The 11,465-nt window shown below is 32.2% G+C and overlaps 5 protein-coding genes across 5 annotated transcripts; 2 read left to right on the top strand and 3 right to left on the bottom strand.

Annotated features, from left to right (window-relative positions):
- Nucleotides 1-409: 409 nt before the first annotated feature.
- Nucleotides 410-1,617, bottom strand: LOC107366471 (ubiquitin-conjugating enzyme E2-22 kDa). Its single transcript, XM_015934086.3, has 2 exons — nucleotides 1,458-1,617; nucleotides 410-1,107 (listed from the first exon to the last, which is right to left on the bottom strand). The coding sequence occupies exons 1-2, from the start codon at nucleotides 1,588-1,590 to the stop codon at nucleotides 626-628; spliced, it is 615 nt and encodes a 204-aa protein (XP_015789572.1). The 5' UTR covers nucleotides 1,591-1,617; the 3' UTR covers nucleotides 410-625.
- A 1,353-nt stretch (nucleotides 1,618-2,970) lies between these two features.
- On the bottom strand, nucleotides 2,971-5,658 carry LOC107366470 (sulfhydryl oxidase 2-like). The gene is made up of 3 exons (XM_015934084.3): nucleotides 4,999-5,658; nucleotides 4,759-4,919; nucleotides 2,971-4,328 (listed from the first exon to the last, which is right to left on the bottom strand). The coding sequence occupies exons 1-3, from the start codon at nucleotides 5,656-5,658 to the stop codon at nucleotides 3,317-3,319; spliced, it is 1,833 nt and encodes a 610-aa protein (XP_015789570.1). The 3' UTR covers nucleotides 2,971-3,316.
- Nucleotides 5,659-5,843: 185 nt separating this feature from the next.
- Nucleotides 5,844-7,312, bottom strand: LOC107366474 (heterogeneous nuclear ribonucleoprotein L). Its single transcript, XM_015934088.3, has 3 exons — nucleotides 7,053-7,312; nucleotides 6,769-6,951; nucleotides 5,844-6,701 (listed from the first exon to the last, which is right to left on the bottom strand). The coding sequence occupies exons 1-3, from the start codon at nucleotides 7,221-7,223 to the stop codon at nucleotides 6,630-6,632; spliced, it is 426 nt and encodes a 141-aa protein (XP_015789574.1). The 5' UTR covers nucleotides 7,224-7,312; the 3' UTR covers nucleotides 5,844-6,629.
- Nucleotides 7,313-7,608: 296 nt separating this feature from the next.
- LOC149093751 (uncharacterized) lies at nucleotides 7,609-8,535 on the top strand. Its single transcript, XM_089267283.1, has 2 exons — nucleotides 7,609-8,151; nucleotides 8,394-8,535. Exon 1 carries the CDS (start codon nucleotides 7,628-7,630, stop codon nucleotides 8,033-8,035), a length of 408 nt encoding a protein of 135 aa, XP_089123409.1. The 5' UTR covers nucleotides 7,609-7,627; the 3' UTR covers nucleotides 8,036-8,151; nucleotides 8,394-8,535.
- BCAS2 (BCAS2 pre-mRNA processing factor) lies at nucleotides 8,445-9,506 on the top strand. The gene is made up of 3 exons (XM_089267282.1): nucleotides 8,445-8,670; nucleotides 8,741-8,833; nucleotides 8,932-9,506. The coding sequence occupies exons 1-3, from the start codon at nucleotides 8,584-8,586 to the stop codon at nucleotides 9,430-9,432; spliced, it is 681 nt and encodes a 226-aa protein (XP_089123408.1). The 5' UTR covers nucleotides 8,445-8,583; the 3' UTR covers nucleotides 9,433-9,506.
- Nucleotides 9,507-11,465: the final 1,959 nt, after the last annotated feature.

Below are 11,465 nucleotides of genomic sequence, written 5' to 3'. Positions count from 1 at the left end.
CTGAAAGTAACGATAAGTGACCGAACTAGGCAGCTAAAGCAGCTATCTGACTTTTTATTGAGACTTTACGGAATGAGGCTCATGTCACTGTAAAGTGAATGTCTTAAGTCTTTGTAAAGATCACTCATGTAAATTGGATCCGTCCTTTTGTTTCTGATAAATGTTGCAAAATGGGTTTCAATAAATGGAAACATTAATCTTTGGAAACAACTGGTGATTAATTGTTATGAATGAGTTTCGGTTTTCATGGTGTTCTCTGCTTCTCTCTTCCAGTTAGTATGGCATTATAATCCGATTATTATGCAAGTGAGGAAATAAAATAAAATATTGAGCTTAAAACTGGATATTTACATGATCAGCTGTTTATAACAATCAGATAATCCACTCTAAACATAATTGTCACTATGGATTGCACTTTTAAAATCACTGTTATTGGAAATACTATTAACGTACATAATTACATTGGAATTACATTCAGAATTAAATTGGAAAAAATTGATTGTTCGAGTAATTTACAATCAATAAAACTTTCATTTGTAGATAAAACGTTTTTCACAAGATGTTTCGGATCTTGTTTGCAGTCTTTTTTATCCTTGGCGCTCTTTTCAATTTCTGGACTTCTAAGTTAGAGCATTGATTGTGTAGCTCTATCAAGGTCCCAATTATTTGACGATAAGGCTACACGAGCTTGATGTTCATCACATCCCATAACTTCACGAAGTTTAGCTATTTTAGCGTCAAAATCTAGATTGGACCATTTTTCTTTATCACTATCAGGTCGAGCATAAACTAAAGTCCAGTGTTTTGCCGTTTGTACAAACAGTTCATGATCTTCCTTATATTGTCTAGCAACGACGGCATCCTGAGGATCATCTGGCTCTGCTGCGGCTAGTAATGCCTGTAAACTAAGTAAAACAGTTCTGATGGTCATTGCAGCAGCCCATTGGTCTTTCAGGATATCCAAACATATTGCACCGGTGACTGAAGAGATATTTGGGTGCCAAATCTTAGTTATGAATCTCATCTTAGGAGGATTAAAAGGGTAAGATGGTGGTATTTTGATTTCCAAATTGAAAATACCTCCTTCATATGGAGTATCTGGAGGTCCTGTAAATGAGTAATAAAGATAATGTTACAAAAGCGTAAAAAAGTCATCAAGAAATACGCGATATTCAGGTAAGAAATGAAATCTGATTGAATGGCGCAAATGTTGAATATGTAACAATATATCTCAATGAGATAAACCTATTCTCGAGATCAAGGGTCATCTTTGCGATGCAACTCTAATTCATCTGAATAAGCAATAAAATCAATGATTAAGATAAGAAGGACTCTTGGTAATGGGGTTGGTTTAGCAGCAATTATAATCTATTACATGCATGTTACGTTATGATAATCAACGTGGTAACAAGCAATGTTTAACAAGAGAAACCAAAGTAAATATCAATTTAAATTACCTGCAATCTTTCCTATGAACTCCAGTAGACTGCCATTAACGATTTCAATGGATATGGCTTTCTTTTGAGCTTCGTCAAACTTGGCTACCTCATTTAATTCACGTTGGATCCTTTGCGTAGCAATATTAGCCATTATGGATCACGAAATAGAAACAACCAAAGTCAGTAAACTGGAGTTTTCTGCGTAAAAGTATCGATACTTTACTTGTCGATAATACTCGATACTTTAAATAAATACTCGATACAAAAAGAGACATGAGATTAGCAAGCAAAGAGTTACAGAATTTAGCTTTCAGTTATTTTTAGAGTAATTCACTGCACAAAATTATGCTTTAATCGATTCGCTAAATACTCAATAGTTTCATAGTTGATACCAATCTTTTCAACGATGTATTTTTCAAATATCGTTAATCTCTAGAGTTGGACGTAAAGGTACGTTGGTTGCGCGATAGTTTTTAATTATATTCAGTAACTGATTCTTTCAAACCAAATTACAAATAACCGGTTACGAATTTTACCGCCAATTTTAAAAATAATTCTTGTGATTAGATGGATAAACTTAAAATACAGACTTTTTCTTACATTTTATCGCAACTGCTAAGGGTTAGTTTATAGATCGAATTAAGTTTCAAGTTTTTGAGATTCCACACATTTCAAGCTTATAATGCATCATTCAAAACGAAGCTAAGTTTCTATAATTTTATGAGAGAGAATGACTAATTAATTGTGAAGATATTCTTTCACACCTTTGCCCTACGTTAATTAATAGTAGTAAAACAATATGTAGAGTATTTCTATTAAAGTTACTGGCAGTCATGATAAATCATTTAGCTTGGTCTTTGTGCACAATCAATGACGCAAATAAGATTTTTAAATACTTATTATTTATTTCCTCAATTTCCGATTTAAAGTTGAATCTTTGTTTAATTGGAAAAAAGTGTTAATAATTATATTTTATTTCATTGGACCTGTAATTAGAAATTGGATAATAGATTCATCCATGATCATTCATCTATTGCATTCGGTTTAGGAATTTTTTTAACTACATTTTAAATCAATTAGCTGATCAATTAACGATCTTGCAATGAAAATTTGATCACTTGATTTTTCATTACTAAATTCTAACAATTCCATAGGAGAGAAAGAATAGTTACTTGAGAAGATAATCGTTAACAGCTTTAATCTACGATAATTTATTCAATAAAGATTTGATAGAAATTTCGGATCTTTAAGCTCTCCGACTTTATCTCAATAAGGAGTTTGATCATGAAAACAGCATTGAAAGAAGATGAAATTTTTTATTTGCTGTGCTACAGCTATCTATACATATACTGTACTTGTATATTTCCTTGATTTTATGAAAAATCTTTATTTTCGTAGATAAAATATCACCAATAAATGTCCAGTTTTGAATGAATCAATTTTTTTAATTTAGATAATTTCAGAGGGAAATGCTGCGATGGGTAATATTTACATTGCTTCATGGGAAAGTTCAAAATTAGACATTTCTGGCTTTATAAATGCATCAAGCATAATATTAGTTTATTAAATTATTAGTTACATACTTAAATTTGGCAATTGTGAATTTCTTTGGTTGAATTTGCTTTTTGGTCACAATATTACTAATTTATCATAAATTATCATTGAACATTTATGAAATAGGTTACTTTGGATACATTGGGATTACAGCTTACAATTTGTTCGTTAATCTATTTTTGAAATTGTGCTAGATAGTTGAACACTCTAAATATTGTGTTCGGATTCAGATTTTTGCTTTCGCATTTGTTTCTATTGAATTTTTCAATATCTAAAGATGGAAGAGATAAGTAATATTTTTACACCGATATTGTTAACCGAAGTTAATAGATTGAAATGATCATAATTAAGATGAAAAGGAAGACTGATGATGGAATTGAGCACAAAGGAGGGACAGAATTTCTCAATGCGACCATATGATCTTTGCTATAATGAAAGAGAAGAAAATTGAAGACTTCAGGAACAACCCAATTATCAGCCGGTGTGAAGCATCTTGGACAGGTATTGCGACTTGGCCAGAGAGACCGTGGGTGATCCGGATTTTCTCGAGACAATCTTTGACTGATATTATTATGTACTTCCCAAAGGGTCAAGACAGATGAATTGGGATATATTAGTCTTTGCTCAAAATCGTTAGATAAAGTTGTAAAATGAGATGAACATTCAGCACAACTGTAAAAATGTCTAACATAATCACGCATCGCAAAAAGAACTGGATATTTTTTCCGATGAGCCAAGCGTTCCTTTTCATCCTGATCCAGTGATATTGTTGTTTCCAATAATACTGATGACGAGGAAGATGTTTCGATTGCTTGTGCTTTACTTTTAAAACTATTAATACTATTACTTTTATCAAGTCCTATGGTCTCCATTTTATATCTATTATTCTTTATGTATTCTGAAACTGTTAGTGCATGAAAAATAAGCCACAAGGAACATGGATATCCAGATTTGCAGTGATGATAATGATCCGTTTGTGGTATAAATCCTTCACTGCCAACCCTCATTATTGCAAGTAAATCAATAGAGTCCAAAATTTTATCTGGTTTTCGGATTCTCATCCATTGGTCCATACGTTTGAAAAATCTTCTTGGGTTTTCATTGTCAAACGGAAAGTAACGATAAATGACCGATATGTAGGCAGCTAAAGCAGCTATCTGACTTCCATTGAGCTTTTTATGGAGGGTAACTTCATTGTAAAGTGAATGTCTCAAGCCTTTGTAAAGATCACTCATGTAAATTGGATCCATCCTTTTGTTTCTGATGTTTGTTGCAAAATGAGTTTCAATGTATTTTGTTATGGATTCCCTATTGTTACCACCAATTTCATCGGAACTGTAAATTTTGACATAATAAGAAGATAAAATATTAGTAACTTTGGCAATCATTTCACCCATTTTTGTCTAGTTCATCACTTATCAAATAATAGGTAATCAATAAAAATTATTGCATTCTTGGATCTACTGGTTAGTCCAATCACCTCATTAATGTATTCATGGTATTTACTCGACTGTGACCAATTCATGTTCGTAAGCTTGTAATAATAGATGTAAAAATGTAATATTAATGTATCCTAAACGTTATCTTCAAGTATATATTAATCATTCAGATTAATTGGTTAAATATGCTGATGATATGTTAGTAAAAGATTGAAAGATAATCTGTTAAATATGAAAATTAACGAGCTTTAGCCTCCAAAAATAACAATAGTAATGCATTTAAATGTCAATTTCACACAATATTTATGTTCAATTATCAAACAAACCTAATTAATTTTAAGAAAGACTTTCCGTGTTTCCCTATCGACATGAAAAGGAAAATTGGTTCACCGGATGAATTTTTCTTCAATTGTTCATATAATTGTTGAGACAATTGGGTTCTTCGGATGATAAGATTGGCCTGGTAAACGCTCATGTCCAGTAAAACCTACAAAAATAAACATACAATAATGATCATTAATTTTGGTGATATTTTTGATGAAATAAAATCAGAAATGTATCTTTACCATACGATTGAGATCCCTGTTATCACGATCAATTAACAGCAAGATGGTCGAATCTTTTGTTTGATTTTGAAAATGAGTTTCCAAGTCTTTGAGTGAATCAACTTGCAATGAATCAAAAACAGGCCAAGAGGTTGGATAATTCGTGTGATTTGTAATTAATTGGTCGATATACTCTAAAATGACATTTCTAAATTTATACATCTTTTTGCCAACCGTATTGTATTCAATGAGCTTTATAGACGGTTCTGGTGTTGCCATTATATTACCCGGAGGGAACAGTTTAAACACTGGATAAGCAACCCATCCATATTCACGACAAACATCTATATTGTTCTCTTCGGCACAGTTGATGGCACCTACTCGAACAATGTTTTCCCAAGTTGAAATATTTCTAGCCAAATCGGAATAAGCTTGGACCACACTGCGAGATCCTTCACTCCAGTCAATGTAAAATTGTACCAACAATATATAATCACGATTCGGATTGGTGACAAAGGTCTCGAAATTTTCAGAATCAAGGTTAATTATGTTTGGGTCATCCAATTTATAAAGGACAGGTCGACCCTGCCTTGATGGTGGACGAGGATACCATTTTGAAGTTAAATCAACAGGATAAAGTATTCCTATTATTGTTGCTAAAAATAATAGAAAACCATTCATCTTTGTGCTTTATCAGTGACGCAAATTAAATTTTTAAATCCTTGGCATTTCTTTTCTCAATTTCCGATTTAAAGTTGAATAATTGGTAGACAATGGAACATTCAGCATTGTTAAATGAACAGGAAAGTTGTGGAATGCGGTAAAACCATAAAAATAACAATTAATGATGTTTCTAATTGAAAGTGTTGCTTTATAAAAGTTGACTGTTTAATGAATCATTTAATTAGTAGACTATGTGACAAGCATTTTAACAAGGTGTATTATGAAAATAGTGGATGAAAGATGAAGAGGGAAGGAGTTGGACCTCTAGGATAAGCAGGAACAAACTGATGTAATGGCAACACTAGTCAAATTGATTGATGGTATCAACGATTGTTACAATTAAAGTTTATAGTTTTCATGTTGCTTTTTCAACACCAAGTCAAAAAATAAGATCTGACACGAAAAACAATTTTCTAGACCAAAATAGCATTGGAATGGAAACAAAATGTTTCTTTATCTTGGTCTCTCAGCCTTTCTAAAAGTGATCAATAATTCATCTCAGCGTCGACTCAACTTATAATTCAATTTACAATGGCTCCATTGGAGCAACTGATGGTTAGTCAAGATTTTATCTGGCCATTTTGGTGAAATTGAATCTTTCCCTTTAATTATTGGCAGTCGAATCATTGGCAGTTGATGAATGAGACGGATTACTCAATTGATGATTTGAAGTTTCCATTTGTCTTGTTCCAATCGAACTACCTTCTCCTTTACCAAAACTTGCAGAATCAGCTGCTACACTGGCTAAGCCAATACCTAGGCCATAATGAAACCATCTCCACGAAAACTATCTCTTTTGTTGCTTAAATGTTTGTCACAGGGCTGAAAGATGAAGGAGGGCAGTAGTGAGGATGAAAACTCAGCATCGACTCAACTTTCAATTCAATTTACAATGGCTCGGTAGGAACAGCTGATGGTTATTTGAGATTTTATCTGGCCATGTTAGGTTTGGTGAAATCGAAACTTTCACTGTCATTTTTATAAACATTCAATCTTGTAGGCTGTTGAAGAAATTCAAAAAAATCAGTTAATAAACTTATAAACAACTCAATGACAAGAAAAACATACCTTAGCATATTCAATCCTTAAAGTGCAACATCCAGTATAAATATCACACCCATGAAGTTCACTTTTGACTTTTTTGGCAGATTCAATAGTGTCAAATTCAACCATTGCTTGGACACCATTCTTTTTAAATATAACAACCCTCAATACTTTTCCGATGGGATCGCATACTTTATGAATAATTTCCTGAAAAAAGGTGGAATAAAAATCAGAAAATTAGACAAAAAATCACTAGAAATCTTGGCTGATTGCTTTAACAGTAATAAATTAAAATACAAATAACTTACACATGTTATGGGGAAAGCTGGATTTATGACAGTTATCAATAGAACATGATTTTCTCGATCATCTCGATAACCACCAGATTTATCCATTCTGTGGCCTCCACCTTCTCCACCTGGTCCTTGATAGTAGTAATAATTGTCATAATTTGCTTTGCGTTTGTGTCCTCCATACATTTTGAAAGCAAAATATGTAAATAAAAATTATCTAAATAATTTTATGAATAAAAACAAAACTGAATGAATTTAAAAGGCCAACTACAATAAAGAAGTAAAAAATTGCTTGAAAAACGTTTTGTTTACAAAATTTTTGGTGAGCAAGGGCGCGTTTCTAAATCCAATTACGGAAGCATTATGCTAAAATTTTAAAACATTTTAACAATTCAAAACTAGAAATTTCATATTTCTTAATTGAAGCTATTTTAATAGAGTTGATAGATAAGATTCAATTTTAAGGCTTTTGCTAAAATAGTTGAATTATTGAATAAAATTTTGAAAAAACCGCTCGTAAAGTCAGTTGCTTGATTACACGATTTACATGTCTGCGTTTAAATCAAACATCTTTCAGGACAAGTTGTATAATGTCTGCCATTCTTAGATCAAAAAGTGATAAAACATCCGACGAAGAGGAAGAAAGAGCTGAGTCGTCTAAAGATATGAGATCTTCTACCGATTATGACCCTGAATGGATGGATTCACCTGCAACAACATCAGCCTCAGCTCATGAACCCGAAAGTGTCAGAATGAGACTTGCAGCTCGTGAAGAGAGAAAACGCCGAACCAATGAAAAGATTCAACAAATTAAGGAGAAACTAAAGAAAAACAACAACAGAATTTATTTTAAACAATGTTTCCTTCGCTATGGTTTGATCTCATTAGGAATAATTATCTTAATTGGGACAGGATTCTGTATTTATAAATATTTTTCCTCACCAATGACCAGTATTACTGATCCATCTTTTGATGAATTAATCATTACATCTGACTGACAAACATTCAATGTTCACTTATCTCAACGGCCATTTTTTCTCAACTGTGATGATCAAAGTGTAAATAAATGAATCAACTAAATTTTACCTTTCTAAAGGGTGACACAGGCAAACGTGTAAGAGCTTCAAACATTGAATGAGCACCATTGGGCAGTGATAATGTCTTCTTTTGTCGCTATTAGATAAGGAAAATTGTAATTAACGAAATTATTAATGTATTTCTTATCTAATAGCGACAAAAGAAGACATTATCACTGCCCAATGGTGCTCATTCAATGTTTGGAGCTCTTACACGTTTGCCTGTGTCACCCTTTAATTGTTTAATCAACCAATTTTTTGTACTGTTTATTTTCAATAGATGGCAAAGGAATTCATAGATGGCAATACTTATAGAGGGTGACTTTTTGGGTAACTGTTCAGCTGTTTGGATGAAACTAACATTTTCGGCTCCAAATATAATCTTACCCTTAATTTTGAAGTTTAACATCATAATTTAGTAAATTTTTCATTACCTGTTGTTATTAATCATCTTCGAATCTTGCTTCACCATGAACTCTTCAATGTCTTCGGATAATTTAGTTGATGCTTTACCCTATATTGATCAAGAATATGATGAACCTGGAGTTAAAGATGCGGTATGTTTTTCCTAGCATTCATTTCCTATCCATCTGTTGTTTTAAATCTTATCAATGTCTGTTTTTTCAGGTATTTGCCATGATTGAAGAAGAAACCAAAAGGTATCGCCCATCAAAAAACTATCTTGAACATTTACCACCTTTAGAGTTACACGAATTTGAGGTAAGATTTTTTGAGATTTGTACAGTGTTTTGGTAACTTTGCTCACATTTGTATTTCCTGTGCAATATTTTATTAAATTTATACCTCTCTTCAATCAGACCGAGATGCTAAAAAATGAAATGGAAAGAATGGAACGAGGACAGCCAATCAAAATGTTTTCAATGGAAAGATATGAGTTGCCGGCTCCTTCAGCTGCCAGAAGAAGTGAACCTACTGAATGGTTAAAAGCATATGAAAATTCGCAATCTCAATTATTTCATCAGGATGTCAGACTTTTCAACCTTGATTTACTTAGTAAATATGGTGCAGAAGCTTGGAAAGAATATAACTCTAAACTAACATCAACAATTGGTTCATTGCAAAAACAACATCATGAGTTGAAGAAAGAAATGCAAGAAGTAAACTGGCAACGAAAAAATAGTCAAACAACTGCTGGTGAAAAAGTAAAAATTTTGGAAGAGAAATGGGTTACTTTAGTTAGTAAAAATTTCGAGATAGAAAGAGCCTGTGTTGAATTAGAGAATGAACTTCAAGCTTTGACAGAAGCAAAAGAAAAGGCAAACGCAAAAAAAACATCATCTAATGACGATCCTGATTGATATTTTTGTATATATTTTCATCCTAAAATTTGTAATATTGCTTTGAATAGGTTTGATAAAAAATTATGACTTTACATAGTTTGTTCATTATTTCACCATACTTTTGTTAACTACATTACCAAATTATCTTTTTTTTGTGATCATATATTGCTATCTGAAAGATTTTACTGATCATCAATTAATTTCTCTGAAATCAAAATATTAATGAATCAATAATATAATCGAAACCATTTCAATCGTCTAATTGTCCAAGCTAAAGCTTTTGAAATTACATTGAATGTTGTCATAAACAGTAAAAAATGAAAATCGATGAAACTAAAAAATAAACCGAACTGGCCAAGAAAAAGCTTCCAACTTCAAATCAAAGCTCACAATCATTCATCATGCATAATAATTCAATCAAACGCTTTTACAAAGGCATAAAAAACTCAATCGACAATGTTTTTCAGACGAATAAATCAATGAAAGAATTTGCAATTTAGATAAAAGTTTTCAATCTATTGATCAACTCCCAATAATTGAGTTTATGCCTGATAAAATCCTTTTTATCACTGTTATCCATACTTTGTCTGACTTATTTTTCATATTATAACAATTTCAGAATAAAAATTTATTGATTTGTAACAATTACTTTCAATATTGAAGACATTTAAGTTTGAAACAAGTCTTGCAGGCTTTTATCCAAACTTGGCCATCAATGATTCGGTTGAAATCACTTATTCTGTTCCCATGATTGATGAGTTGTTTGATTGATATTGTTGGAGTTTTGGTGAAAAACATATTCAATGAGCTACAAAGTCACCAACAGCAACAAACGCTAATCAATGAAACTAATAAGATAACCCAGATTGACCAGACAAAAGATATTCAGTTTAAATTAAGATTTCCTATCAGTCACAATGGACGAAACTGCATCAGTTGTTATTCATAATTCCCTGCATAAACCGACCAGTATACTTGGCCGTCTACTAGTGAACCTTAATAAAAATGTGTTAAATAAGATAATAATTTGGACTATTTCAGCAAGTTTAATTGTTCAAGCTTTTTTAAAACTCTATTGGGACTCAGATTCAAACTTTATCATTTACAATAATATCATGAAATATGAAAAGTTATACAGCCAATTGTATGGACTCTGTCTTGGTCTGACCCTTTTGCACTTGACTTCGCATCATTCATTTTACATTAAATATTTCAATGTCTATCAAACAATCGTTAAGAATGGTTATGGATCAGATGTGACTAAATTTCTGAGCAAAAAAACCAAAACCATTCAATCGTTTCTTAAACTGGCAACTATTTGTGGCAACAATTATTTCAATTTTTATCTTAAATCCGGCTTCAATAGCTATATGATCATCGTTTCAATAGTTTCATGCACATTTCAAATGCTTTACGCGCTTTTCCTACAATTCATAATTGAATGTACCATCTACTGTCAGTCAAGTTTTATACCGTTAAACAATTTACTCGATGCTTTTATGCGACAACAAAACAACCGATCAACGCCTATTAATATCGATGGTGTAGCTAGAATAATCCGCTTGCATTATAAGAAGACAACTAAATCTATTAATTGTATGAACACATTTCTAACAGTCGCTATTTGCACTTTTTATTTATACTTCATTGGCCATTGTATTTTCGCCTTTGGTATAATATTGAGTTACACGAGTTCAACTAATTTGCTTTCATACGCTATCACAAGATTCCTTGGCGGAACATGTTACCTTGTTTTTACTACATACCATTTGGTTCGGGTAAATCAACTGTCAGTCCAAATGTTTGACAGAGTGTACGACTTCTCATTTTCCCTGAATTCATCCCATTCAATCATAACCATGAACGAGGTAAGCTTCAGTCATTTGTTGATTCATTTTTTAAAGTTTGTCTTTTTCCGTAGATAAATTTATTCTTATTGCGAGTCAATCGGAATGATGTTGGATTCACATTTGCTGGTCTTTGCCTGGTTTCACCCAGTTTTGTCTCATCTTTGGCTACCATATCATTGAGCATCGGTTTAGCTTTACCTA

The sequence above is a fragment of the Tetranychus urticae genome, chromosome 2 (genome assembly GCF_039701765.1).
Source record: "Tetranychus urticae isolate SD_2017Ah chromosome 2, NJAU_TeUrti_SD_1.0, whole genome shotgun sequence".
Taxonomy (NCBI): domain Eukaryota; kingdom Metazoa; phylum Arthropoda; class Arachnida; order Trombidiformes; family Tetranychidae; genus Tetranychus; species Tetranychus urticae.
This window is presented reverse-complemented; position numbering and strand designations above follow the sequence as displayed.

Coding starts and splice junctions, on each gene's coding strand:
- LOC107366471 (XM_015934086.3), bottom strand. CDS start 1,590: ATGGCTAATATTGCTACGCAAAGGATCCAACGTGAATTAAATGAGGTA. Junction 1,108..1,457: donor GTTCATAGGAAAGATTGCAG/GTAATTTAAATT, acceptor ACTCATTTACAG/GACCTCCAGATACTCCATAT.
- LOC107366470 (XM_015934084.3), bottom strand. CDS start 5,658: ATGAATGGTTTTCTATTATTTTTAGCAACAATAATAGGAATACTTTAT. Junction 4,920..4,998: donor ACAGGGATCTCAATCGTATG/GTAAAGATACAT, acceptor TTATTTTTGTAG/GTTTTACTGGACATGAGCGT. Junction 4,329..4,758: donor TCTTTCTTAAAATTAATTAG/GTTTGTTTGATA, acceptor CAAAATTTACAG/TTCCGATGAAATTGGTGGTA.
- LOC107366474 (XM_015934088.3), bottom strand. CDS start 7,223: ATGTATGGAGGACACAAACGCAAAGCAAATTATGACAATTATTACTAC. Junction 6,952..7,052: donor CAGCTTTCCCCATAACATGT/GTAAGTTATTTG, acceptor ACCTTTTTTCAG/GAAATTATTCATAAAGTATG. Junction 6,702..6,768: donor TAAGGATTGAATATGCTAAG/GTATGTTTTTCT, acceptor TTTCTTCAACAG/CCTACAAGATTGAATGTTTA.
- LOC149093751 (XM_089267283.1), top strand. CDS start 7,628: ATGTCTGCCATTCTTAGATCAAAAAGTGATAAAACATCCGACGAAGAG.
- BCAS2 (XM_089267282.1), top strand. CDS start 8,584: ATGAACTCTTCAATGTCTTCGGATAATTTAGTTGATGCTTTACCCTAT. Junction 8,671..8,740: donor AACCTGGAGTTAAAGATGCG/GTATGTTTTTCC, acceptor CTGTTTTTTCAG/GTATTTGCCATGATTGAAGA. Junction 8,834..8,931: donor TAGAGTTACACGAATTTGAG/GTAAGATTTTTT, acceptor CTCTTCAATCAG/ACCGAGATGCTAAAAAATGA.